General features: G+C 42.1%; 1 protein-coding gene across 1 annotated transcript in view; it reads right to left on the bottom strand.

Moving 5' to 3' along the window:
• Window positions 1-24208, bottom strand: part of Cypl (peptidyl-prolyl cis-trans isomerase-like 1 Cypl) — a 172136-nt gene that overhangs the window by 37164 nt on the left and 110764 nt on the right. The window contains exon 3 of the mRNA XM_068382965.1: window positions 10326-10459. Coding sequence (XP_068239066.1) covers window positions 10326-10459 — 134 coding nt within the window. The remainder of the gene's footprint in view (window positions 1-10325; window positions 10460-24208) is intronic.

Genomic DNA, 24208 nt, shown 5'->3' with positions numbered 1-24208 from the left:
AAACCAGTCGCCTAGCAGACGTAAAGCTCTCTAGGAGAACGAGAGAGCACTAGCTTATAAACAACGGCTTCGAAGTAGCTAGGCCTAGTGTAAGCTCTGACGTTTAGGCGAACGAGGAGCAGCAGTTACAAAAAGATCCGGACAAAGATCCTTAAAAATCAGCATGATTTAATTAAAGTCCATAGAGGGCTAAGCAGCTTTAGGCTCCTCTCCATCTGACAGAGTCCTCAAGGGAATATCAGTAGGAGGGGGAACAGCAACTTCCTCATCTAAAGGAACCTTGTCCGATAAAAGCTGAGTCTCAAGCAAGGGAGAGACCTACCATGGTGGCAATGCTTTACAAGCAGAGTCCACACACACTGGTGCATTAGTAGCGGACCAGGACGCAACGTCATGTAACTGCTTGACAGTCTGTGAACTGTCAACAACTGAACTGTCAACAACAACAGGTGCGTGAGGACGCACAGCGTCCACTCGAGACTGCTTTGACTGCCTTGACTTGAGCAGTCAAAACAACTCTAGAATGCGGAGGTTGACGCACAGCGTCAAAACAAGTCAACTCCGATTGTTAGCGAACGTCCTGAACGTCAACAGGAGCATCAGCAAGTGGCCTAACGTCCAAATGTGGCTGAAAATCCACACGAGACCGCATCGAGTGTGGTTCTAAACAACCTGACTGACGTGACTTAGCTACGCCAACGTCAACAGGATGCACAAAGGAACGTTAGGTTGGCTGAAAGCCAGGATATCGATGAGATAAACGGCTAGACTCAACGGACTAATCGGTAGAATAGTCTTTCATAAGGGAGGCAAGCATATTCTGCATGTCTTGCCGTACAACCCATTAAGGATCCACGGAAATGGTTGCGATAAGAGACGAGGGTAACGTCTGTGACCGCAACACTTTGCCAACAAAAAAGACTCTCGGAGTCTGTGTTACGCTTTTGTTAGGCGGCGAGCAGTTTTCCGTTGACTGCATAGGGTCAGAGCTGTCCTAATGGCTGCAACCAGGACGCTGGACCTGTCCTGAAAGGACTGACTTTCGCTTAAGAGTCTCGAAACCTTGTTATAGGTTTCTTATGCGAAAAGCCTTCGGATGACGAGGAGAAAAACGTTTCTCTCGCCTTATGGTAGGGGAGATCTTGGTAAGATACACCCGATACCATAGAGGGAAACGTCTGTTCGCTGATCAAGGCCTCTCGAACCCATAAGTCGTACGACATTACTACTCCCCTGGGCTTGGGAGCTTGCAAGAGGTCCCGGACTAGGTGAACGACAGGCACGAACAGACGAACCCTCGGACGCAACACTGTAACACTTTGCGCAATATCACTTTATCACTACGATTTTCTGTTTTGCACTTATTTCACTGAAATCGAAACTTTTACTGATTTCTACCTGAAGCACGCAATTCTACCCTCATCAAAATGTAGTAAATGCGAAATCAGGCGTATAATGCAAGCACATTAATACCAGCAAAAAAAACAGTAAACATCTTTTAAGATAAAAAAAAAAATCAGTGGTTGGGGAAGAGAATAAACACTAGTTCATTCAAAACTACGTTTTCAATCTCTCACCGTACATTGCCTGGGGACGAGAATAAAACTAAAAACGTTTTATCCTTTCTCCCCGTACAGAGACTAGGGACGAGAGTAACTCGAGAAGAATGTTACCCGCTTGAACGGAACGTTTTCTCTCCTCTCTCTCCCTCCGTCTCTATATCTCTCTCTCTTTCTCTCTTGATTTCGCACCTAAGAGAAGAGCCCAATTACGTTTCGTCAAAAAAACATGTTATTTGACCAAAGGAAAAAACTGAAAGGTTTTTCAATTAAAAAGTTCCTTTAAAATAGAATTTAAAACATTTAAGCTTTGAAAGAAGAATGAACAAAACGTCAGAATCGATTTACTCTTTCTGCAAAGTGAAACCGTGATACACTCTCTCTCTATCGTAACGATAGAGCACAAACTGCGTAGCATAAATAAACTAACGTTAGTTCATCTTTGAAAACAGTACGAAGACTATTCAAAGAAATTCTTTCATAAAATATTTCATTTAAAAAGTTTTAAATCCTTAGCTCTTTAAAAGCTATTTACGATTTAAAGGGCTCAACGTTGATTAACTTCGGTTTCCAAGTTAGGACCGCCTACTCTCAGGAAAGGTCGCATATAAACAAAACATTAAAATGTTATTTTCCTTAGTAAAATAAATTTTTGAATATACTTACCCGATGATCATATAGCTGTCAGCTCTGCTGCCCGACAGAAAAAACCTACGGGCGGAATACGCCAGCGATTGCTATACAGGTGGGGGTGTACATCAACAGCGCCATCTGTCAAGTAGGTACTCAAGTACTCGATGTCAACAAAGAACCAATTTTCTCCTCTGTCCACTGGGTCTCTATTGGGGAGGAAGGGTGGGTCCTTTAATTTATGATCATCGGGTAAGTATATTCAAAAATTTATTTTACTAAGGAAAATAACATTTTTCAATATTAAACTTACCCGATGATCATATAGCTGATTCACACCCAGGGGGGTGGGTAGAGACCAGCATTACATGTTGACATTCTTATGAGCTAAGTATTCCGTATTTCATTTTAGCAGTTATTCAAAATAACAAGCATAAAATAAATAAGTACCTGGTAAGGAAGACGACTTGAACAATTACTCTGCCTTTTTAAGTACGTCTTCCTTACTGAGCCTCGCGATCCTCATAGGATGCTGAGCGACTCCTAGGAGCTGAAGTATGAAGGGTTGCAACCCATACTAAAGGTACTCATCAAAACCTCTAATCTAGGCGCTTCTCAAGAAATGATTTTGACCACCCGCCAAATCAAGTAGGATGCGAAAGGCTTCTTAGCCTTCCGGACAACCCAAAAATATTTCAAGAGAAAGATTAAAAAGGTTCTGGAATTAGGGAATTGTAGTGGTGGAGCCCCCACCACTACTGCACTCGTTGCTACGAATGGTCCCAGAGTGTAGCAGTTCTCGTAAAGAGACTGGACATTCTTAAGATAAAAGACGCGAACACTGATTTGCTTTTCCAGTAGGTTGCGTCGAATATACTTTGCAGAGATCTATTTTGTTTAAAGGCCACGGAAGTTGTGACAGCTCTAACTTCGTGTGTCCTTACCTTCAGCCAAGCTTGGTCTTCCTCATTCAGAAGGGAATGAGCTTCTCGTATTAACAGTCTGATAAAATAGGATAAAGAATTCTCTGACATAGGCAAAGATGGATTCTTAACTGAACACCATAAAGCTTCAGACGGGCCTCGTAAAGGTTTTTAAAATAGAACTTAAGAGCTCTTACAGAACATAATACTCTTTCTAGTTCATTTCCAACCATACGATAAGTTTGGAATATCGAACGATATTGGTCAAGGCCGAGAAGGCAGCTCGTGTTTGGCTAGAAAACCAAGTTGTAGAACATGTAGCCGTTTCGGATGAGAATCCGATGTTCTTGCTGAAGGCATGAATCTCACTGACTCTTTTAGCTGTGGTTAAGCATATCAGGAAAAGAGTCTTAAAGGTGAGATCTTTCAGGGAGGCTGATTGAAGTGGTTCGAACCTGTCTGACATAAGGAATCTTAGAACCACGTCTAAATTCCAACCAGGTGTAACCAAACGACGCTCCTTCGTGGCCTCAAAAGACTTAAGGAGGTCCTGTAGATCTTTATTGTTGGAAAGATCTAAGCCTCTGTGACGGAAGACTGATGCCAACATGCTTCTGTAACCCTTGATAGTGGGAGCTGAAAGAGATCGTTCTTTCCTCAGATATAAGAGGAAGTCAGCTATTTGAGTTACAGAGGTACTGGTCGAGGATACGGATACTGACTTGCACCAGTTTCGGAAGATTTCCCACTTCGATTGGTAGACTCTAAGGGTGGATGTTCTCCTTGCTCTAGCAATCGCTCTGGTTGCCTCCTTCGAAAAACCTCTAGTTCTCGAGAGTCTTTCGATATTCTGAAGGCAGTCAGACGAAGAGCGTGGAGGCCTTGGAGTATCTTCTTTACGCGTGGCAGACGTAGCAGGTCCACCCTTAGGGGAAGTGTTCTGGGAACGTCTACTAGCCATCGAAGTACCTCGGTGAGTTATTCTCTCGCGGGCCAGAGGGAAGCAACTAGCGTCAACTTTGTCCCTTCGTGAGAGGCGAACTTCTGCAGTACCTTGTTGACAATCTAGAACGGAGGGAATGCATATAGATCTAGATGTGACCAATCTAGTAGAAAGGCATCTATATGAACTACTGCTGGGTCCGGGATAGGTGAGCAAAGTATTGGGAGCCACTTGGTCATCGAGGTTGCGAAGAGATCTATGGTTGGCTGGCCCCAGGTGGCCCAAAGTCTCTTGCATACATCCTTGTGGAGGGTCCAATATGTTGGAATTATTTGTCCCTTCCTACTGAGACAATCTGCTATGACATTCAAGTTGCCTTGGATGAACCTCGTTACTAGTGAAAAGTCTAGACCTGTTGAACAGGAGAGAAGGTCTCTTGCGAACTCGTACCATGTCAGAGAGTAGGTCCCTCCTTGCTTGGAGATGTACGTCAAAGCAGGGTGTTGACTGTGTTCACCTCCACCACTTTGCCTTGAAGGAGAGACCTGAAGCTTTTCCAGGTCAGACGTACTGCCAGAAGCTTCTTGCAGTTGAAATGCATTGTCCTTTGACTCGAGTTCCATAATCCCGAGCATTCCCTACCGCCTAATGTCGCACCCCAGCCTACGTCCGATGCGTCCGAGAAGAGAACGTGGTTGGGAGTCTGAACAGTCAGGGGAAGACCCTTTCAAAGGTTGATAAAGTCCTTTCACCAAGTCAGACCAGACTTTATCTTTCCGGAAACCGGGATCGAGACCGCTTCTAGCGTCTTGTCCTTTTCCAGTGAAAAGCTAGATGATACAGAAGAGGACGGAGGTGTAGTCTTCCAAGTGACACAAATTGAACCACGGATGACAGTGTCCTAACCAGACTCATCCACAGCCTGACAGGGCAGTGTTCCTTCTTCAGCATCTTCTGGATGGATAGCAGGGCTGGGGGTTGATAGTCTTGTTCAGCAATGTCCTCATCCGAAACTGATGAGGAAACGGCAACGGAGTGGGCAACGTCTGACTCGCTGAATCCGGTCGCACTGGTGGATGCGTGACGGAGCCGGACACAAGATCATGGTACTGCTGCGCAGTCTGTGAACTGTCAACCAAGGGGACGCGAGGAAGTACAGCGTCAACCCGAAACTGTCTAGACTGTCTGGGTTGCGCAGTCAACCCCCTACAGGGTTGCTGAGGTTGCCGCACTGCGTCACAACAAGTCACCTCTGCTGGTTGTTGAACGTCTTCCTAGTGACACACTGAACGTCCACAACCACCTCCGAGAGTCGCTTAACGTCAACGTGCGACTGGCAACCCACACTGGGTCGCACCGGTGGAGGAACCATCTCAACTGGCGGACGTGAGTAGGATACCTCAGCGTCAACAGGGCGTACAACCAACCGGTAGGAAGGTTGTTGGCTAGAAGGTTCTTCTCCGTAAAGAAAAATCCTCTATCAAGGACACAAGCTTGGACTGAATGTCTTGCAACAAAGCCCATTAGGGTCTATGGGAGCAGGTGTGGCAACAGACGGGGTTAGCGACTGAAGCAGAACCATTTACCATCCCTGGAAGCCTTGTTATGCTTTAATTAAAGTCCATAGGAGGCTAAGCAGCTTAAGGCTCCTCTCCAAATGACAGAGTCCTCAAAGGAATATCAGAAGGAGGGAGAACAGCACTTTCTCATCTACAGGAACCATGTCCGAGAAAAGCTAGGTTATCTCAGTGAGGGTCTCACTGGTGCAAAAGCAGCAGACCAGAAGGCAACGTTATGTAACTGCTTGACAGTCTGTGAACTGTCAAAAACTGAACTGTCAACCACAACAGGTGCGTGAGGACATACAGCACTGGTGCATTAGTAGCAGACCAGAAGGCAACGTCATGTAACTGCTTGACAGTCTGTGAGCTGGCAACAACCAAAGCTGTGTGGGGAAGCCTCAACTCCTGACTGACTAGTCTGCTGCGGGCGAGTGGCGGTAACCACAGTGGGTTGCGGTGGCTGACACACCGTGTCAAAACACGGCAGCTTGTGGTAGCTCACGCACGGCAACGGAGTGCTCTGTGTGTCTGTGGGAGTCAGCATGCGTCTGGCAGGGTCGACTGCGCATGGGTGGAGGAGCTCTCACAACAAGAGTGTGGGCGCAGGCAGCCATGCTGAGCGCACAACCGTGGCAGGTTGTAGGCAAACGGGTGCATCGTCAACCTTCTCCGCAGTCGGAGTGTGGGAGCAGGCAACAACCAAAGCGGAGTGGTGGTGCGTGGTGGGGACTGCCGTGGGTTGCGGAAACTAACGCATCGCGTCAAAACACGGCAGCTTGACTCCACCTTCCCACTGCTGATGCGGTAGCTCACGCATGTTAACGGAGGGAGCCGCACGTCGGCTAACGTTAACATGCGTCTGGCAGGGTCGATTGCGCAACGGAGGTGGAGCTCTCCGCAGCCGGAGTGTGGGAGCAGGCAGCCTCAGCGTGAGCTGGGCGCACAACCGTGGCAGGTTGTAGGCTAACGAGAGCAGTGTCAACCTTCTCCGCACGAAACTCCTGCATAACCGCATCTAACTGAGTCTGCATAGACTGCAGTAAAGACCACTTAGGGTCTACAAAAAACGGCAACAGACGGAGCTACTGTCCGTTGTGACTGAGGGTCTAAAACAGCTGGTGCGGCAACAGACGGAGTTACTGCCTGTTGCGGTACCACCTTGCCTCTCTTGGGAGGTGTGCAGTCGTCGGATGACTGCAGCGAGTCCGAACTGACCCAGTGGCTACACCTAGGCCGTTGGACTTGCCCGGAAGGGACCGACTTGCCTTAAAAGCTGCAAGATTTGGTCTATGGTTTCTTACGAGAAACCTCTTCCGCAGACGAGGAATAAATGGGCTCTCTCGTCTTTATGTGGGTGGGGCGATCTCACGTCGGCTAACGTGTGTAGATACGCCCGAAACCACGGAGGGAAAAACGTCTGTTCGTCGATCAAGGCCTGTGGAACCCATAAGTCGTTCGACATTACTTCTCCCCTGGGCTTGGGAGCTTGTAAGAGGTCCCGGACTAGGTGAACAACTGGCACGAACAGACGAACCCTCGGACGCAACACTGTAACACTTTGCGCATATCACTTTATCACTTTTGATTTTCTGTTTGCACTTATTTCACTGAAATCGAAACTTTAACTGATTTCTACCTGAAACACGCAATCCTATCCTTCATTAAAAGGTAGTAATTGCGAAAACAGTTTTACAATGCAACAGAAAAACATAAAAAAAAAGATAAAGAATTCAGTGGCTGGAAAAGAGACTAAACACTAGATCAAATAAACTACGTTTACAATCTCTCACCGCATTAAGCCTGGGAACAAGAATAAAACCCTAGAAACGTTTTACCTTCTTCCCCTACAGCGACTAGGGAGAAGAGTAAAAAAAAAACGAGAACAACGTTACCCGCTTGAACGAAACGTTTATTCTCCTCTCTCTCCCTCCGTCTCTATCTCTCTCTCTCTCTTCTCTCTTGATTTAGCACCTGAGAGAAGAGCCCAATTATATATCGTTAAAACATGTTATTTGCTAAAGGAAAAAACTGAAAGGTTTCCCAAATAAAAAGTTCCTTTATTTAGAATTTAAACCATTTAAGCTAAGAAAGAATGAACGAAACGCTAGAATCGGTTTACTCTTACTGCAAAGTGAAACCGTGAAACACTCTCTCTCTATCGTAACGATAGAGCGCAAGTTGAACGTTCTGAACGTCAACAACTGCGGAGACTAAAAACTAAACGTTAGTTCATCTTTGAAAACAGTACGAGACTATCAAAGAAATTCTTTCATAAAACATTAAAATTAAAAAAGTATTAAATTCTTTAAAGGCTAAATACGATATAACGGGCTCAATGTTAATTAACTTCGGTTCCAAGTTAGGACCGCCTACTATTAGGAAAGGTCGCATATAAACAAACATAAAAATTTATCTTTTATAAGTTTATAATAATTGGAAAGTTAATCGAAGAGGCCTAAAAAGGCGGAGAGAAATAAAATAAATGGATCTATAACGTTGTTAAGCAAAATTACCAAAAACCTAAACACACTTCCGTCTAAGGGAAGGGTCGGCCATTTAAAAGTGAAAGAGAGTCCATACTCTCTTCGTCACCATAATTAAATCTATCCAAAACGAGTTCAAGTTTTGAAATGAAGATAAAACCCCTGCATAGCGAAAGCTCAAAACTGGAATAGTGTACTTCACCAAATCGTTGTGAAAATAAATCCAGTTAGGGACGGCGTATTAAGTAGGTCCTGCCATTGGCACGACAGAGAGAAAATTGGTTCTTTGTTGACATCGAGTACTTGAGTACCTACTTGACAGATGGCGCTGTTGATGTACACCCCCACCTGTATAGCGATCGCTGGCGTATTCCGCCCGTAGGTTTTTTCTGTCGGGCAGCAGAGCTGACAGCTATATGATCATCGGGTAAGTTTAATATTGAAAAATTTATTTTTTATGTTTATTATAAATGGAAAGTTAATCGAAGAGGAAAATCTATAATTAATTTATAACGTGATAAGATAATTACTAAAAGCCTAAACACACTTCCGTCTAAGGGAAGGGTCAGCCATTTAAAAGTCAAAGAAAGTCCATACTCTCTTTGTCACCAAAAATTAAATCTATCCAAAACGAGTTCAAGATTTAAGATGAAGATAAAACACCTGCACTGCGAAAGCTCAAACCAGAATATAGTACTTCACCAAAGATGATGGGAAAAACTCCAGGTTTCAACAGCGAGTAAAGTACGTCTTGTCGACACGTCGACAGAGAGAAAATTGAGTCTTTGTTTACATGGAGTTTGGTATCTGGCCGACAGTTGGCGCTGATGGGCACACCCGCAACCTGTATAGCGATCGCTAGCGAGTTTTTTTGTACAGTTTTTTTGTCTGTCGAGCAACAGAGTTGCAGCTATATATTCACCGGGTAAGTATATTTAAAATTTCAAATATTCTGCCCACCTTTTCCTTGCCTCCTCTCCTTTTAACATCCTTCCATTTCCATCTTTCACTGTCTCTTCAATTCTCAAACCAGCCTTCCTTACTCTCTTCACTTCTTTCTAAAATTTCTTCTTATTCTCTTCACATGAACGACCCAATCCCTGACCCCACCTCAGGACAGTCGCCCACTTTGCCTCAGTTTCCTTGCGTTTCACTTCCACATTTTTCACTCTATATCTTTCATAATTATCTACACTATTACTCTGCAGCCATTCTTCAATTGCCCTCTTTTTCTCTTCCACTTTTACCTTCACTCCTTCATTCCACCATTCACTACCCTTCCTCATGCTGCCTCCAACTATCTTCTTGCCACACACATCACTTGCAATCCCAACGAAATTTTCTTTTACTGACCTCCACTCCTCTTCTAAATTACCAGTTTCTCTCATTTTCACTCTGTTATATGCCATTTTCAACCTTTCTTGATATTCACTTTTTACCTCAGGTTTTATTAACTCTTCAACCCTAACTAGCTCCCTTTTACATCCCCCCACACTTTTGCTACAACTAATTTTCCTTCCACCAAAAAATGATCAAACATACCGTTAGCTATACCCATAAACACGTGCACGTCTTTCAATCTTCCAAACATTCTTCTAGTTATCAACACATGATCCATTAAAGCCCTTTCTACCACTCTTCCATTTGCCACTCTTACCCATATATACTTATTTTTATCTTTCTTTTTGAAAAAGCTAGCACTTATCACCATCTCTTGCTCAACACACATATCTACCAGTTTCTCACCACTCCTATTTTCACCTGGTACGTCATACTTCCCAATGACACTTTCTACCTCTCCAGCGCCCACTCTAGCATTTAAGTCACCCATGACGACTACATAATTCCTTCTACCCAGTCCTACACAATTATAAAAATGGATAACATTGTATGGCTATCTCGATTATTCTGAAGCTATTCCATATATTCCTCCATTAACTCACCCATTCTAAATTCCTATACAGGTATCTTTAGGTGGTGTGAATTAAGCTAGGATATTCCCTCCCCAAATATCCTTTTCAGCTACCAAACATGAACTTTTTTACTGGAAATCATAACAGGATTTTCCAGCCACAAAGATCATCATGAGAATATAACTACAGCTATTAGAATGCTGAAATATAATGATGGACTGATATTTTAATAGGTGTTACAAGAATATGCATGCTTTCACAATACTGTACATGTAAATATTTGACAATTGAAAGCAAAACAGGGCAACTCACCTTGAATCATAAAATCTCTAATTATCCGATGAAATTTGCATCCATTATAGTACCCACGTCGAGCCAACTCAGCAAAATTACGGCAGGTGTTGGGAGCATGTTTCCAGTACAGCTCAAAAGTCACCTCTCCCATTCTGGTAAAATAAAAACAAACGTGAAACTCTAGAGAACATTCACAATTTTCAAACTTCACACACTAACTTATTGCTATTAAATGGAGATTAACTGCTATTTAAAAACTGGTAAAATAAAATCCGATTGAAATGTGCTAAGATGTTAATAGAAATTGTGCAAGATGTAGCCCTATGGCTACTGCAATTTATGCCAGAATGAATTTTACTTACAATCGAATTATCACATATCTTTCAACTACCACTTTGCTTAAAACAAGTGGTAAAGCTACAATACTGTATAAACATTCACATTCTCCAGATAATTATACTGTATGCAAAATGTTTAATGTATGGTCACTATCTATACTTTTAAAATACAGACTTTATAATGAAAACTGAATTATAAACAACCCACAGACTTTATAAAGAACACTGAATTATAAACAATCCACTTTGAGCAAGCACAAATTTTCTTTTAGCATTGCAAAGAAGGCTTATGTGAGAGAAATAGTAACCACATCTACTATTACATAAATTAATGTAGGGGTTAAGATAAAATGTGATAAATAGTTTTTCATTGAACAAGTTTAAATATCCAAAGACATACAATACTTTACCACTAAAAGACACTAGTTTAAAGTCCTACCACATTTTCTAATAAAAAGTCACTAAATGCGATCAATGGAATATCTAGTAATAAACGTTTATCACACCTGAAACGGAATATTAAGGCAGCAGGCAAATGGTGTAATTCAAAGAGGTAGAATGCCAAACAATGGCAAATAAACCTGGATCAATATTCCTTAATGACAAGGCTCATCCATCACCAAAGCCAAGGACAAATACAAACATACTAATGAAGACTTTGTTAACACATTTCCTTATGACATTTGATGTTGCTGTCGGTTATCTCAATGAGTGAAACAGTTTGGCCCTATCACAAGATGGTTGTCTTATCAAGAGAACGATAAATTAATTCATTATGTGGATTTTGATAAATTTTCACTTACAAAAGCAGCAAATACATAATGAAAAATCAAAATCAGTTTTGAATATTAATACTGTACTGTATACTGATTTTTATTGATAGTAGTGCATATTTGAGTGACTATTTTCACAAATAAAAATCTCGCTCTTTTGATGACTGTTGTCTAAATACCCAAATTCCTGTGAAGTGACAAACATGGTAAAGGACTGTTTCCAAAATATTGCACATAAAAATAATGGAAAATTTTTTTGTGTAGAATAATGGAAGAAAAAGATAATAATTGAGTGAGTATTGCCTATTAAAATGAAAGAATCTCATATCACTACATAAGTGATTAAACTAAGCTCATAATATTCTCCATTCAGTGCCATGTTATTTAATTTACTACTGTATTCTAACATTTTATAAGCTATAAGAATAAAATTGACTAGAATGTAGAACATCGATTATTTGATTTCTGCCATCTCGGCCTTAAGCCCACCTGCAAATGAAATAATGTAGATCTATGAAGTCTACTTACGAAGATAAAAACTGTGAATCAACGACACTAATTTACAGCGCCTAAACAAACTCATTAAGTCTCCCACTGTAAACCAGACTCTTATTGTTGACATCTGCGTCTGGGAAAGGTTATTGACGGCACCTCAATACAGTACAAACAATGCTATGCGATATAAATGTCAATAAAACTGACATTTCTAAACCTTTGTGGCTATCCAAAGAACGTAACTTGTACTCAAGATTCTGCGCAGAAAATGCCTACCAAACAACTGGAGACTTCTCCTTCTCACAGTCTGTTCACTTTGTCTGTAAAATACGAGTAGCAAAGGAGAACTGGATTTATTAATGTCTGTCACTGCTGGGAATTATTTCACATAAGGTATTTAACTAATTCTCAGTGTCTTTATACGATAATATAACTATCGACATACAACATAATTTGAATTAATATAATAGCAACCCTTTAGTTTGCACATAACAATTAATCTTGAGAATTATTCTATTAGCATTTCTTTCCTTATTTGCCTTATTTTCCTAAGAGAAAACTGGCTAAAACCATTTTAAAGCCATTGCTTTTCAAACTCTCTCTTGTTGTTAAATACTACTGCCATCAACTAGGAGTGTTTTTCTTTTTTTATAATTCAGATGAAACACATCAGTTCAAACAGAGAGAGATTTACAAGTCCACAACAACTGACATAAAATGAAAAAAATAAAATGAAAAACAATGAATTCCAAGAAGTGAACTGGAGACAATTTCAAACTATTATGCATACATTAGTTTATTAGACCAAACCATAAATACACATATTCTTTTGAAAATTTAAAATTTAATATAGCTCCAATTAAAGTTTAAACTGAACTTCTTTTCAGATGGTCTGTCTGTTCACTCACTCCATCCAGGCCATTGTGAAAGGCCACAGAACAGAGGAAAAGGACAAGATTTCTCTTCTGGACGCTGGGAGATTTTACTTTCGCTACCTATCCATCACAGGAAATTTCCCCTTGGGAGGAATTTGGAGATCAAAGGGAAAATCCACCTTTAGTTGGCTTTCTCCCAAAGTTGCCTACACTCTAGGGGTTCTCCTATTCACCATTCTTCACGGATACAATCGTGTTGCTGGTGAGGAAACATTTCAAAGATGTGGGGAAAAATTTTTTGGTGATTATATTAGGCTAAGCACTTATGGTATTTCCCATATCACATAACTTTCTTTTTTAACATGCTCATGTATCTATAAAATGTTACATGACAGTATTTCTACAATATAGAAATATAACATGTAACTACAAATATGATATCAAAATACAGTAGTATGTCAGTATCTATCAAGGTCCTTTACTAGGAAGAATATTCAAGATAAACCGGATGCTTTAGCTAATGATGCACAGGACATGAGATTATTGTTGCTTAGTGTCAAGACTATTTACAATTATTCAATGTATTAAAAAACTGCAAAACTAAAGAAGCCGATTTTATTTAAATGCTAATCAAGCGTGACACCTTTCAAAGAATAATGAATATCATGAAATTAACCACTATTACATAACATACTTGATATGATCAATGTATGCACTGGATAAATGTACAAATTAGAACAAACTCCAAAGCTTCAATAAATACAGTATAGAATATAGATCATAAAATTCAGCAGACTAATATAACAGTATTTTTTTTAGCAAATACTCCAACATTTAACATTTGTACTGTAATACCTGTAATTGGAGACTTGATGCTTAGTAGCCTATATTTTTTTAATATCTAATATTTAAAAGTTCTAAAATAATCATTACAGACAGGCAATTTATTTGACCTTGAAGGTTTCTAATGTAGAAAAAGAATGCAAAACAATATGAGAATTAGGGCCAATCCAAAAATCAATTACACCAATCATGGTGGATAATCAGTGATTTACATTTTTAAAGACAAGAAGTACAGTACAATATTAACCCTCTCTAATATTTTAAGGTTTAAATATGTTATTTTTATTAATAAAATAAATTTTTGAATATACTTACCCGGTGATTATATAAGCTGCAACTCTGTTGCTCGACAGAAAACTCTACGTTCAAAATACGCCAGCGATCGCTATGCAGGTAGGGGGTGTACATCAACAGCGCCATCTGTCGAGCAGGTACTCAGTATTCAATGTAAACACAGAACCAATTTTCTCCTCGGTCCACTGGGTCTCTATTGGGGAGGAAGGGAGGGTCCTTTAATATATAATCACCGGGTAAGTATATTCAAAAATTTATTTTATTAATAAAAATAACATTTTTCAATATTAAACTTAGCCGGTGATTATATAAGCTGATTCACACCCAGGGGGGTGGGTAGAGACCAGCATTACTTGTTTACATTATTATGAGCTAAGTATTTTGTATTTCATTTTAGCAGTTATTCAAAATAACAAACATAAAATAAATAAGTACCTGGTAAGGAAGTCGACTTGAACAATTACTCTGCCTTTTTAAGTACGTCTTCCTTACGGAGCCTCGCGATCCTCTTAGGATGCTGAGCGACCCCTAGGATCTGAAGTATCAAGGGTTGCAACCCATACAACAGGACCTCATCAAAACCTCTAATCTAGGCGCTTCTCAAGAAATGACTTTGACCACCCGCCAAATCAAGTAGGATGCGAAAGGCTTCTTAGCCTTCCGGACAACCCAAAAACAATAATAAAACATTTCAAGAGAAAGATTAAAAAGGTTATGGAATTAGGGAATTGTAGTGGTTGAGCCCTCACCCACTACTGCACTCGTTGCTACGAATGGTCCCAGAGTGTAGCAGTTCTCGTAAAGAGACTGGACATTCTTAAGATAAAAAGACGCGAACACTGACTTGCTTTTCCAATAGGTTGCGTCGATTATACTTTACAGAGATCTATTTTGTTTAAAGGCCACGGAAGTTGCGACAGCTCTAACTTCGTGTGTCCTTACCTTCAGCAAAGCTTGGTCTTCCTCATTCAGATGGGAATGAGCTTCTCGTATTAACAGTCTGATAAAATAGGATAAAGCATTCTTTGACATAGGCAAAGATGGTTTCTTAACTGAACACCATAAAGCTTCAGACGGGCCTCGTAAAGGTTTTTAAATAGAACTTAAGAGCTCTTACAGGACATAAGACTCTTTCTAGTTCATTTCCAACCATACGATAAGTTTGGAATATCGAACGATATTGGCCAAGGCCGAGAAGGCAGCTCGTGTTTGGCTAGAAAACCAAGTTGTAGAACATGTAGCCGTTTCGGATGAGAATCCGATGTTCTTGCTGAAGGCATGAATCTCACTGACTCTTTTAGCTGTGGCTAAGCATACCAGGAAAAGAGTCTTAAGGTGAGATCTTTCAGGGAGGCTGATTGTAGCGGTTCGAACCTGTCTGACATAAGGAATCTTAGTACCACGTCTAAATTCCAACCAGGTGTAACCAAACGACGCTCCTTCGTGGTCTCAAAAGACTTAAGGAGGTCCTGTAGATCTTTATTGTTGGAAAGATCTAAGCCTCTGTGACGGAAGACTGATGCCAACATGCTTCTGTAACCCTTGATAGTGGGAGCTGAAAGAGATCGTTCTTTCCTCAGATATAAGAGAAAGTCAGCTATTTGAGTTACAGAGGTACTGGTCGAGGATACGGATACTGACTTGCACCAGTTTCGGAAGATTTCCCACTTCGATTGGTAGACTCTAAGGGTGGATGTTCTCCTTGCTCTAGCAATCGCTCTGGCTGCCTCCTTCGAAAAGCCTCTAGCTCTCGAGAGTCTTTCGATAGTCTGAAGGCAGTCAGACGAAGAGCGTGGAGGCCTTGGTGTACCTTCTTTACGCGTGGCTGACGTAGAAGGTCCACCCTTAGGGGAAGTGTTCTGGGAACGTCTACTAGCCATCGAAGTACCTCGGTGAACCATTCTCTCGCGGGCCAGAGGGAAGCAACTAGCGTCAACCTTGTCCCTTCGTGAGAGGCGAACTTCTGCAGTACCTTGTTGACAATCTTGAACGGAGGGAATGCATATAGATCTAGATGTGACCAATCTAGTAGAAAGGCATCTATATGAACTGCTGCTGGGTCCGGGATTGGTTAGCAAAATATTGGGAGCCTCTTGGTCATCGAGGTTGCGAAGAGATCTATGGTTGGCTGGCCCCAGGTGGCCCAAAGTCACTTGCATACATCCTTGTGGAGGGTCCATTCTGTTGGAATTATTTGTCCCTTCCGACTGAGACAATCTGCCATGACATTCAAGTTGCCTTGGATGAACCTCGTTACTAGTGATATGTCTAGACCTTTTGACCAGGTGAGGAGGTCCCTTGCGATCTCGTACAATGTCAGAGAGTAGGTCCCTCCTTGCTTGGAGATGTACGCCAAAGCCGTGGTGTTGTCCGAGTTCACCTCCACCACTTTACCTTGAAGGAGAGACCTGAAGCTTTTCCAGGTCAGACGTACTGCCAGAAGCTTCTTGCAGTTGAAATGCATTGTCCTTTGACTCGAGTTCCATAATCCCGAGCATTCCCGACCGTCTAATGTCGCACCCCAGCCTACGTCCGATGCGTCCGAGAAGAGAACGTGGTTGGGAGTCTGAACAGTCAGGGGAAGACCCTCTCTAAGGTTGATATAGTCCTTTCACCAAGTCAGACAAGACTTTATCTTTCCGGAAACCGGGATCGAGACCGCTTCTAGCGTCTTGTCCTTTTTCCAGTGAAAAGCTAGATGGTATAGAAGAGGACGGAGGTGTAGTCTTCCTAGTGACACAAATTGATCCACGGATGACAGTGTCCCTACCAGACTCATCCACAGCCTGACTGGGCAGCGTTCCTTCTTCAGCATCTTCTGGATGGATAGCAGGGCTGGGGGCTGATCGTCTTGTTCAGCAACGTCCTCATCAGAGGGTTCCTCATCCGAAACTGATGAGGAAACGGCAACGGAGTGGGCAACGTCTGACTCGCTGAATCCGGTCGCACTGGTGGATGCGTGACGGAGCCGGACGCAATATCATGGAACTGCTGCACAGTCTGTGAACTGTCAACAACCATGGGTGCGCGAGGAAGTACAGCGTCAACCCGAAACTGTCTAGACTGTCTGGGTTGTGCCGTCAACACCCTACCGGGTTGCTGAGGTTGACTCACTGCGTCACAACAAGTCACCTCTGCTGGTTGTTGAACGTCCTGAACGTCAACAACCACCTCCGAGCGTCGCTTAACGTCAACGTGCGACTGGCAACCCACACTGGGTCGCATCGGTGGAGGAACCACCTCAACTGGCAGACGCGAGTAGGTTACCTCAGCGTCAACAGGGCACACAACCGACCGGTTGGAAGGTTGTTGGCCAGAAGGAGGAACCACCTCAACTGGCAGACGCGAGTAGGTTACCTCAGCGTCAACAGGGCGCACAACCAACCGGTTGGAAGGTTGTTGGCCAGAAGGTTCTTCTCCGCATTTAAGTCCTCTATCAAGGACGCAAGCTTGGACTGCATGTCTTGCAGCAAAGCCCATTTAGGGTCTACGGGAGCAGGTGTGGCAACAGACGGGGTTAGCGACTGAGGCGGAACCATTTACCATCCCTGAAAGCCTTGTTATGTGTGACATAATAGTACAGCAAAACTTCAAAGGCTCGACAAAAGTTGAGAAGTTGACCTGTAAACAACTTGGAGCGTCTCCTGGCTAGGCGCCAGGGCGAGTCTACCAGAATTGAGAAGTCTATCTGGGCAGAGGCATGAACTCCCAAGCCGAGAACTTCTCTCGTGTCCTATCAGACTCTCGCTCTATAAGCCAGTTTAAAAGAAGGGAAAACAAAGGCTGTATCCCTAAAACTCCTCCTGGTGCAAAAACCAGTCGCCTAGCCCACGTAACGCTCTCTAGGAGAGCGAGAGAGCACTAGCTTAAAAACAACGGCTTCGAAGTAGCTAGGCCTAGTGCAAGTTCTGACGTTTAGGCGAACGAGGAGCAGCAGTTACAAGATCCGGACGAAGATCCTTAAAAAATCATCATGATTTAATTAAAGTCCATAGGAGGCTAAGCAGCTTAAGGCTCCTCTCCAAATGACAGAGTCCTCAAGGGAATATCAGTAGGAGGGAGAACAGCACTTTCTCATCTACAGGAACCTTGTCCGATAAAAGCTAGGTTACCTCAGTGAGTCTCTCACTGGTGCATTAGTAGCAGACCAGAAGGCAACGTCATGTAACTGCTTGACAGTCTGTGAACTGTCAACAACTGAACTGTCAACCACAACAGGTGCGAGAGGACATACAGTGTTCACTCGAGACTGCTTTGACTGTCTATACTGAGCAGTCAAAACAACTCTAGAATGCGGAGGTTGACGCACCGCGTCAAAACAAAACAACTTAGACTGTTGTTGTACCTCGCGAACGTCAACGGAAGGTTCCGTGCGTTACTGAACGTCAACATGCGGCTGGCAGGGTGCACTGGAACGCATGGGTGGCGGGACTCTCTCAGCTGGAGTGCGGCAGAAGGTCGCCTCAGCGTCCACAGGACGCACAACCGTGGTGGTTGTAGGCTAGAGGTTGGTGCAGTGTCAACCTTCTCCGCACGAAAGTCCCGCATCAATGACGTTAACTGAGACTGCATGGTCTGCAGCAAAGACCACTTAGGGTCTACAGGAGCAGGTGCGGCAACAGACGGTGTGACTGCCTGATGCGGTACCGCTTTGCCTCTCTTAGGAGGTGAGCAGTCGTCGGAAGACTGCAGCGAGTCCGAACTGACCCAGTGGCTACAACTGGGCCGTTGGACTTGCGCGGAAGGGACCGACTTGCGCTTAATAAGCTGCGAGACCTTGGTCCATGGTTTCTTACGAGAAACCTCTTCCGCAGACGAGAAATAAATGGGCTCTCTCGTCTTTGTGTGGGTGGGGCGATCTTGGGTAGATACGCCCGAAACCACGGAGGGAAACGTCTGTTCGTTGATCAAGGCCTGACGAACCCATAAGTCGTTCGACATTACTTCTCCCCTGGGCTTGGGAGCTTGCAAGAGGTCCCGGACTAGGTGAACGACAGGCACGAACAGACGAACCCTCGGACGCAACACTGTAACACTTTGCGCATATCACTTTATCACTTCGATTTTCTGTTTTGCACTTATTTCACTGAAATCGAAACTTTTACTGATTTCTACCTGAAACACGCAATTCTACCCTCATTAAAAGGTAGTAATTGCGAAATCAGTCGTACAATGCAGCTCATTAATACTAGCAAAAAACAGAAAACATATATAAAGATAAAAAATTCAGTGGCTGGGAAAGAGACTAAACACTAGTTCAAATAAACTACGTTTACAATCTCTCACCGCACATAGCCTGGGGACAAGAATAAAACCCTAGAAACGTTTTACCTTCTTCCCCGTACAGCGACTAGGGACGAGAGTAACACGAGAAAAACGTTACCCGCTTGAACGGAACGTTTTCTCTCCTCTCTCTCCCTCCGTCTCTATCTCTCTCTCTTTCTCTCTTGATTTCGCACCTAAGAGAAGAGCCCAATTATATATCGTCAAAAAAAACATGTTATTTGACTAAAGGAAAAAAAACAAAGGTTTTCCCAAATAAAAAGTTCCTTTAATTTAGAATTTAAAGCATCAAAGCTAAGAAAGAATGAACAAAACGTCAGAATCGATTTACTCTTACTGCAAAGTGAAACCGTGATACACTCTCTCTCTATCGTAACGATAGAGCGCAAGTTGAACGTCCTGAACGTCAACAACTGCGTAGTCTAAAAAACTAAACGTTAGTTCATCTTTGAAAACAGTACGAAGACTATCAAAGAAATTCTTTCATAAAACATTAAATTTAAAAAGTTTTAAATTCTTTAAAGGCTAAATACGATATAACGGGCTCAACGTTGATTAACTTCGGTTCCAAGTTAGGACCGCCTACTATTTAATCGAAGAGGCCTAATAAAGGCGGAGAGATATAAAATATATAGATCTATAACGTGTTAAGCAAAATTACTAAAAACCTAAACACACTTCCGTCTAAGGGAAGGGTCAGCCATTTAAAAGTGAAAGAGAGTCCATACTCTCTTTGTCACCCTAATTAAATCTATTCAAAACGATTCAAGTTTTGAGATGAAGATAAAACACCTGCATAGCGAAAGCTCAAAACTAGAATAGTGTACTTCACCAAATAGTTGTGAAAACAAATCCAGTTAGTAACAGCGTATTAGTAGGTCTTGCCGGTAGCCCGACAGAGAGAAAATTGGTTCTGTGTTTACATTGAGTACTGAGTACCTGCTCGACAGATGGCGCTGTTGATGTACACCCCCTACCTGCATAGCGATCGCTGGCGTATTTTGAACGTAGAGTTTTCTGTCGAGCAACAGAGTTGCAGCTTATATAATCACCGGCTAAGTTTAATATTGAAAAACACAAGATTTAAATCAAAATTGTTCTAATCTGGCTGTTGAATCAATGGGACTTGAACAATTCCAATTTGTTGCATATGCTTTTTGGTTGAACATATTTACATAATTCTCGTTTCATAGTTTTTATATGATTGTGCTACAGTATTTTAACGTTTGTGATCTTAGAATATTTTATATTTTTCAATCATTAATTCTTAAATGCTTTATAGTTTACTTCTTTTCTTCACTAGGCTACTCTCAGTTGGAGCTCTTGGGCTTGTAGCACCCTTCTTTTTTAACTAGGCTTGTAACCTGGCTAATTATAATAATAATAATTATTATTATTATATTAATAACAATAATAATGAAAACAATACTGTATTGTAATAGTGAATTCGAGAGATATCTATCACTGATTTACTAGATATCAAGTCTCCTACCAATTTACTCATTTATTTATGGAAAAAAAAAGTTTGTTTAGAGACTGACTTGTTTCCAGAGAAAAAGCCATTTTAGTCTATGAAAGCACTAAAACCACAAATGTAATTCAGTATCATATCAAGATGGTGAGAAGTTATGAAGGGTTTGGCTAGTGAATAGAGATTTAGAAAGCAAATGATATTAAGTAGAAAGACAAAAAGGTGGATCAGGGGGAAATATATAAAAGTTGTACTGTAAAGTAACAGACACAGGATAGCAAGATGAAATAAAGAAAGTGGGGAGAGAGGTAGCATAAAGAGCTAAAAATTTGAAGCAGCTTGGGCCAGAAGGGAAACTTCAAGTCCCTTTAATAACTAATACAGTGTAGCATGATAGGTGCACTGTCGGCATCAAGTCCCAACAGGAGATAACCCTATTTTGCTTTGAAATGTATAATTTTTATGAAACATCAGGTTTTGATACCATGGCATGTGCCTAAGCTGTTAACATTGAGTTCGTAAATGTCAACATTCATATAAGTTGGTAACTGATATTCAAATTTAATTATAGTATTATAGGGGCTAGGAACACCCTATCCTGTATTATGTACTCCTGTGAGACATCGAAGAGGTGGAGCTAGGGGGAGAGTGACTGCTCCCCGCAATCTAGTTTTGGGGTGTCTGAATGTGCGTTGATGTAGTACCATAAGAGAGTAAAAGATGTGAGATTGGAAGTATGTTTAGGAATAGAAGGATGGCTATATTGGCTTTGTCTGAAACAAAGATAAAAGGGAAGGGTGCAGTGATGTTTGGTGAAGTGACTGGTAGTGTGTCTAGGATTGAAAGGGGAAGAGCAGGAGAGGGTGTGGCTTTATTGCTGAGTGAATGGATGACAGGTAAAGTAGTGGAATGGAAGGAGATATATAAGTTAATGTGGGTAAGGGTTAGGTTGGGTAGGGAATGTTAGGCTTTTGTTAGTGTGTATGGGCCAGGTTGCGAGAAAAGTGAAGAAGAATGGAATGAGTTCTGGAATGAATTAACTAAGTGTATAGAAGGACTGGGTAGAAGGAATTATGCAGTTGTCATGGGTGACTTAAATGCTAGAGTTGAGCACTGATGAGGTAGAAGGTGTCATTGGGAAGTATGGCGTACCAGGTGAAAATGAGTGGTGAGAGACTGGTAGATATGTGTTGAGCAAGAGATGGTGATAAGTTCTAGCCTTTTTAAAAAGAAAGATGAATGGTGGAATGAAGGAGTGAAGGTAAAAGTGAAAGAGAAAAAGAAGGCATTTGAAGAATGGCTGCAGAGTAATAGTGCAGAGAAGTATGAAAGATATAGGGAGAAAAATGTGGAAGTAAAGCACAAGGTAACTGAGGCAAAGAGGGCGGCTGACCTGAGGTGGGGTCAGGGATTGGGTCGTTCATATGAAGAGGAAAAGAAGAAGTTTTGGAAAGAAGTGAAGAGAGTAAGGAAGACTGGTTCGAGAATTGACGAGACAGTGAAAGATGGACATGGAAGGTTGTTAAAAGCAGAGGAGGCAAGGAAAAGGTGGGCGGAATATTTTGAAAGTCAACTGAATGTCCAGAATAGGGAGGCAGATATAATTGCTATTGCAGGTGTTGAGGTGCCAGTGATGGGAGATGAGAATGAGAGAGAGATTACAAGAGAGGAAGTGAAGAGAGCACTAGATGAAATGAGAGTAGGAAAAGCACCTGGTATGGATGGTGTGAGAGCTGAGATGTTGAAGGAAGGGGGTATGACTGTACTTGAATGGTTGATGAGATTGTGTAATATATGTTTTGTGTTGTCAATGGCACCAGTAGATTGGGTTTGTGCATGTATTATACCACTATGTAAGGGTAAGAGAGATGTGCAGGAGTGTTGTAATTCAAGGGGTATTAGTTTGTTGAGTGTGGTTGGGAAAGTGTATGGTAGAGTACTGATTAATAGGATTAAGGATAATACAGAAAATGTAATCTTAGAAGTACAAGGTGGTTTTACAAGAGGTAGGGGATGTATGAATCAGATTTTTACAGTTAGGCAGATATGCAAGAAATATCTAGCAAAAGGTAAGGTGTATGTTACGTTTATGGATCTGGAGAAAGCGTATGATAGAGTTGATAGGGAAGCGATGTGGAATGTGATGAGGTTATATGGAATTGGTAGAAGGTTGTTGCAAGCAATGAAAATTTTCTACTAAGGAAGTAAAGCGTGTGTTAGGATAGGAAATGAAGTAAGCGATTGATTTCCAGTGAGAGTGGGGCTGAGACAGGGATGTGTGATGTCACCATGGTTGTTTAACTTGTATGTTGATGGAGTGGTGAGAGAGGTGAATGTTCGAGTGCTTGGACGAGGATTGAAACTGGTAGACGAGAATGATCATGAATGGGAGGTAAATCAGTTGTTGTTTGCGAATGATACTGTACTGGTTGCAGACACGAAACAGAAGTTTCCCAATTAGTGACAGAATTTGGAAGGGTATGTGAGAGAAGGAAGTTGACAGTTAATGTGGGTAAGAGTAAGGTTATGAGATGTACGAGAAGGGAAGGTGGTGCAAGGTTGAATGTCATGAATGCAGAGTTACTTGAGGAGGTGGATCAGTTTAAGTACTTGGGGTCTGTTGTTGCAGCAAATGGTGGAGTGGAAGCATATATACGTCCGAGTGAATGAAGGATGCAAAGTATTGGGGGCAATGAAGGGAGTGGTAAAGAATAGAAGATTGGGCATGAATGTAAAGAGAGTTCTGTAAGAGAAAGTGATTGTACCAACTGTGATGTATGGATCGTAGTCGTGGGAATGAAAGTGACGGAGAGACAGAAATTGAATGTGTTCGAGATGAAGTGTCTAAGGAGTATGGCTGGTGTATCTCGAGTATACAGGGTTAGGAACGAAATAGTGAGGGTGAGAACGGGTGTAAGATATGAGTTAGCAGCTAGAGTGGATATGAATGTGTTGAGGTGGTTTGGCCATGTTGAGAGAATGGAAAATGGCTGTCTGCTATAAAAGGTGATGAAAGCAAGAGTTGATGGGAGAAGTACAAGAGGAAGGCCAAGGTTTGGGTGGATGGATGGAGTGAAGAAAGCTCTGGGTGATAGGAGGATAGATGTGAGAGAGGCAAGAGAGCATGCTAGAAATAGGAATGAATGGCGAGCGATTGTGACACAGTTCCGGTAGGCCCTGCTGCTTCCTCCGGTTGCGTTGGATGACCGCGGAAGTAGCAGCAGTAGGGGATTCAGTGTTATGAAGCTTCATCTGTGGTGGATAACTGGGGAGGGTGGGCTGTGGCACCCAAGCAGTACCAGCCAAACTTGGTTAAGTCCCTCATCAGGCTTGGAGGAACATAGAGAGGAAAGGTCCCCTTTTTTTCATTTGTTTGATGTTGGCTACCCCCCAAACTTGGGGGGGAAGTGCCTTGGTATATGTAGGTACTTTACTTTAATAAGAAAATATTTTCTTCTCCTTTCCTTTCACTTTATGAAGATATAATGCAGGTACAGCACTTAACTATGAGCTAAGCTACTATTCCTAT

This window comes from Palaemon carinicauda, chromosome 11 (assembly GCF_036898095.1).
Source record: "Palaemon carinicauda isolate YSFRI2023 chromosome 11, ASM3689809v2, whole genome shotgun sequence".
NCBI lineage: Eukaryota > Metazoa > Arthropoda > Malacostraca > Decapoda > Palaemonidae > Palaemon > Palaemon carinicauda.
Note: the sequence above shows the minus strand (reverse complement) of the source record. Positions and strands in the feature narration are given on the sequence as shown.